The 3,709-nt window shown below is 24.0% G+C and overlaps 1 protein-coding gene across 1 annotated transcript; it reads right to left on the bottom strand.

The window, feature by feature from the left end:
* Positions 1 to 2,566: 2,566 nt before the first annotated feature.
* Positions 2,567 to 3,445, bottom strand: LOC139785264 (NADH-ubiquinone oxidoreductase chain 5-like). The gene has a single exon (XM_071724444.1). It carries the CDS (start codon positions 3,347 to 3,349, stop codon positions 2,651 to 2,653), a length of 699 nt encoding a protein of 232 aa, XP_071580545.1. The 5' UTR covers positions 3,350 to 3,445; the 3' UTR covers positions 2,567 to 2,650.
* Between the last annotated feature and the right edge of the window lie 264 nt (positions 3,446 to 3,709).

The raw sequence follows: 3,709 nt of genomic DNA, 5'->3' as shown, positions 1-3,709 counted from the left end.
CAAGGCACTCCTCTTTTATTAATATCTTTCATAGTTATCATTGAAACTATCAGACTAATTATCCGCCCTCTTACTTTAGCAATTCGATTAACAGCAAATATAATTGCAGGCCATCTTTTATTGTCTTTACTAGGGTCAACTGGTCAATCAATCAATAATTTCATAATTTTTATAATTACTAGCACCACAGACGCGCGCTTCGCGCGCGCTATTTAGCTTTAACATTATGCTATTAATATTACACTATTAATTTCTTGATACACACAACTGTCAAAATATACGATGACAGCTGCAAATGAAGTAAGCGCAGCGAGAAAACCAATCAGCATCGCGGAAAAGCGGCAACAATAAATTCGACTATCGACTTAACATGCCTTTTTTTAGAAAGGATAATCATATCTCAAATTTTATTATTTATTTTAGAAATCTCTGTACCCATAATTCAAGCCTATGTATTCTCTATTCTTTCAACTCTTTATAGAAGAGAAATTTAATTATGAACCATCCCTTTCATCTAGTAAGTGTTAGTCCATGACCAATTCTTATTTCATTAAGAATTTTAAATAATTTAATTTGTACAGTAAGATGATTTCATCATTATAGGTACTCCATAATTTTAACTATCCCTAGAACTCTTTTTTGTATAATTCAATGATGACGTGATGTAACTCGAGAAGCAACTTTCCAAGGATGTCACACATTAAACGTTTACAAGGGAATACGCTTAGGTATAATTTTATTTATTATCTCTGAAATTTTATTTTTTTTCTCCTTCTTCTGAGCATACTTTCATTCTTCCCTGGCCCCTAACATAGAAATTGGACAATTATGACCTCCCTTAGGTATTATTCCTTTTAACCCTTTTGATATTCCTTTAATAAATACAATTATTTTAATTTTATTAGGCTTAACAGTTACTTGAAGACACCATGCCATACTAAATAAAAATTTTAAAGAAAGAAAAAAAGTCTTTATTTTACTATTATTTTAGGAATTTATTTTACTATTTTACAAATTATTGAATATAAAGAAGCCCCATTCACTATTGCAGACTCAATTTATGGCTCAACTTTTTTCGTTGCTACAGGATTTCATGGTTTACATGTAATTATCGGAACTTTATTTCTTACTGCATGTCTTTTTCGAATAAACATTCTTCACTTCTCTTCCTATCATCACTTTGGATTTGAAGCAGCTGCATGATACTGACATTTTGTAGATGTCGTATGATTATTTTTATACATCTCAATCTATTGATAAAGATTCTAATTTTTTATAAATTTATCTCTTTTTAATAAATTTTATAATTTATATAGTATAATTAATTTATTACATTTAATTTCCAATTAAAAAATTTAATTTACTTTAATATAAATAATTATCCAACTTACTTATATAATTAGTATTTTATTAACAATTTCTACCCTTTTATTAATACTAAATTATTTAATCTCAAAAAAATATTTTCAAGACCGAGAAAAAATTTCCCCATTTGAATGTGGCTTCGACCCTATGTCACCCCCCCGCATACCCTTTAGAATTCAATTTTTTTAATTAGTTTAATTTTTTTAATTTTTGACATCGAAATCGCCCTTTTAATCACTTTAATTCATATATTTAAAATATTTAATTTACCAATAATCTTAACTTCTGTAATATTTATTATAATTCTAATTTTTGGTTTATTCTTAGAATATACTGAACAATCCATTGATTGAAAAATCTAAAATTTATAAAATCATTTCCAAGGATATTAGTTTAAAATAAAAACATTTAAATTGCATTTAAAAATTATAAATTTTCTCATATATCTTATCTCTTAAAGTAAAAAATTACAATTTAATTTCGACTTAAATACTTGATTTAATATAAAAATCTAAGAGAACTTTAAAAAATCTTTTAACTAAACCCAAGATAGCGGTAAATTATTATTAATAATTCATTGAAACTTTTTAACTTTCTAGTTGAAGTAATTTAAAATGAACTTCTAATTCATTACCTATGATAATTTCTAAATCATATTACTTTAAGTTTCTTTAATTATAAATAAAATTAGTTTTAACCAAATTAAGAAATAATAAATATTATTCACCATCCTCCACTTAATTACCCTTTATATATTCTATATTCTAAAAATAAAAATAATTAATAATTTAAATATAGTTTAAAAAACATTATATTTTCACTATAAAAATAATATTCTATATATTTATTTTAAAATCCACTATTTTCTTAATATCTTCAATATTATGCTTTATGCCTTTATAAGCTATTTAAATTTTTAAAATAATAAATATATTCACCCCAAAATATTAATAAATAAATATACAAACATATATATCTTATATATAAGTTTAACACGAAAATAATGAATTATATATATGAATGAATTTTTTCCTAAGTATTCTAATCAACATATATCTACCTCTATCACTTTTACCCCCACAATATTTAAAGGATTATACAATCACAAATATAAATAATTTAAATACCACATTGAACTCACATAAAAATTTAAATAATAAAATTTTCTTATAAAATTATTAAAAGCTAAAAATATCCCAATGATTAATCCACACATACAACTTCTTAAAGTTAATAGTTTCAATCCCGCCCTTAAATAAGCCCCATATAAATCATAAAAAAACAATCAACTTAATATAGATCCTACAAAAATTCTTATCATTACTAAAATTATTATAGATAAGTTCATTAAATTATTTTCTTTTAAATTATAATAACTATAAAATTTTATATTAAAAAAAATGTAATAATATAAACGAATAGAATAAGAAACAGTAAATATTAAAGAAATTAAAATTAAAACTACTAAAAATATATTTGCTATTAATATATATACTTCCTCTATAATAAAATCCTTTGAATAAAATCCAGCTATAAATGGGAACCCGCACAAGGCTAAACTAGAAATTATAAATCTCATTATAGTAAAAGGAATTACTTTATTTAAATTCCCTAACAAACGAATATCTTGATTATTTATTATAGAATGAATAATAATCCCCGCACACATAAATAACATAGATTTAAAAATTGTATGAGTTAATAAATGATAAAAAGCAACAATCTTTATCCCCATTCTTAAAATCATTATTATTAACCCTAACTGCCTTAAAGTAGATAAAGCAATAATTTTTTTCAAATCATTTTCAACATTAGCTATTAACCCAGATATAAATATAGTCAAAACTGATAAAAATAATAAAAATAAATTTACTTTACTCCCTAATAAAAATCTGTTAAATCGAATCATTAAATAAACCCCAGCAGTAACTAAAGTTGAAGAATGAACTAGTGCTGAAACTGGTGTTGGAGCTGCTATTGCCATGGGTAATCACGTAGAAAAAGGAATTTGAGCTCTTTTTCTAATTGCTGCTAATAATATTATGAATATTAATAATTTATCCTCCCTTAACATTCAATAATTTCACCTCCCTTTTATTAACAATAACCCAATCCTTATCAACAACCCCACATCACCCACTCGATTACATAAAACAGTAACTATTCCTGAATTATAAGATATAAAATTTTGATAGTAAATTACTAAACAATAAGAAACTAACCCCAATCCATCCCACCCAAATAAAATTCTAATAATCCTAGGAGAAATAATTATTAAAACCATAGATATAATAAACAAAATCACTAAATAAATAAAACGTTCAATAAATTTTTCCCTATATAT

Source organism: Temnothorax nylanderi, unplaced genomic scaffold (assembly GCF_030848795.1).
Source record: "Temnothorax nylanderi isolate EJ_2023f unplaced genomic scaffold, tnyl_v1.0 TNYL_tig0766_pilon, whole genome shotgun sequence".
Taxonomy (NCBI): domain Eukaryota; kingdom Metazoa; phylum Arthropoda; class Insecta; order Hymenoptera; family Formicidae; genus Temnothorax; species Temnothorax nylanderi.
This window is presented reverse-complemented; position numbering and strand designations above follow the sequence as displayed.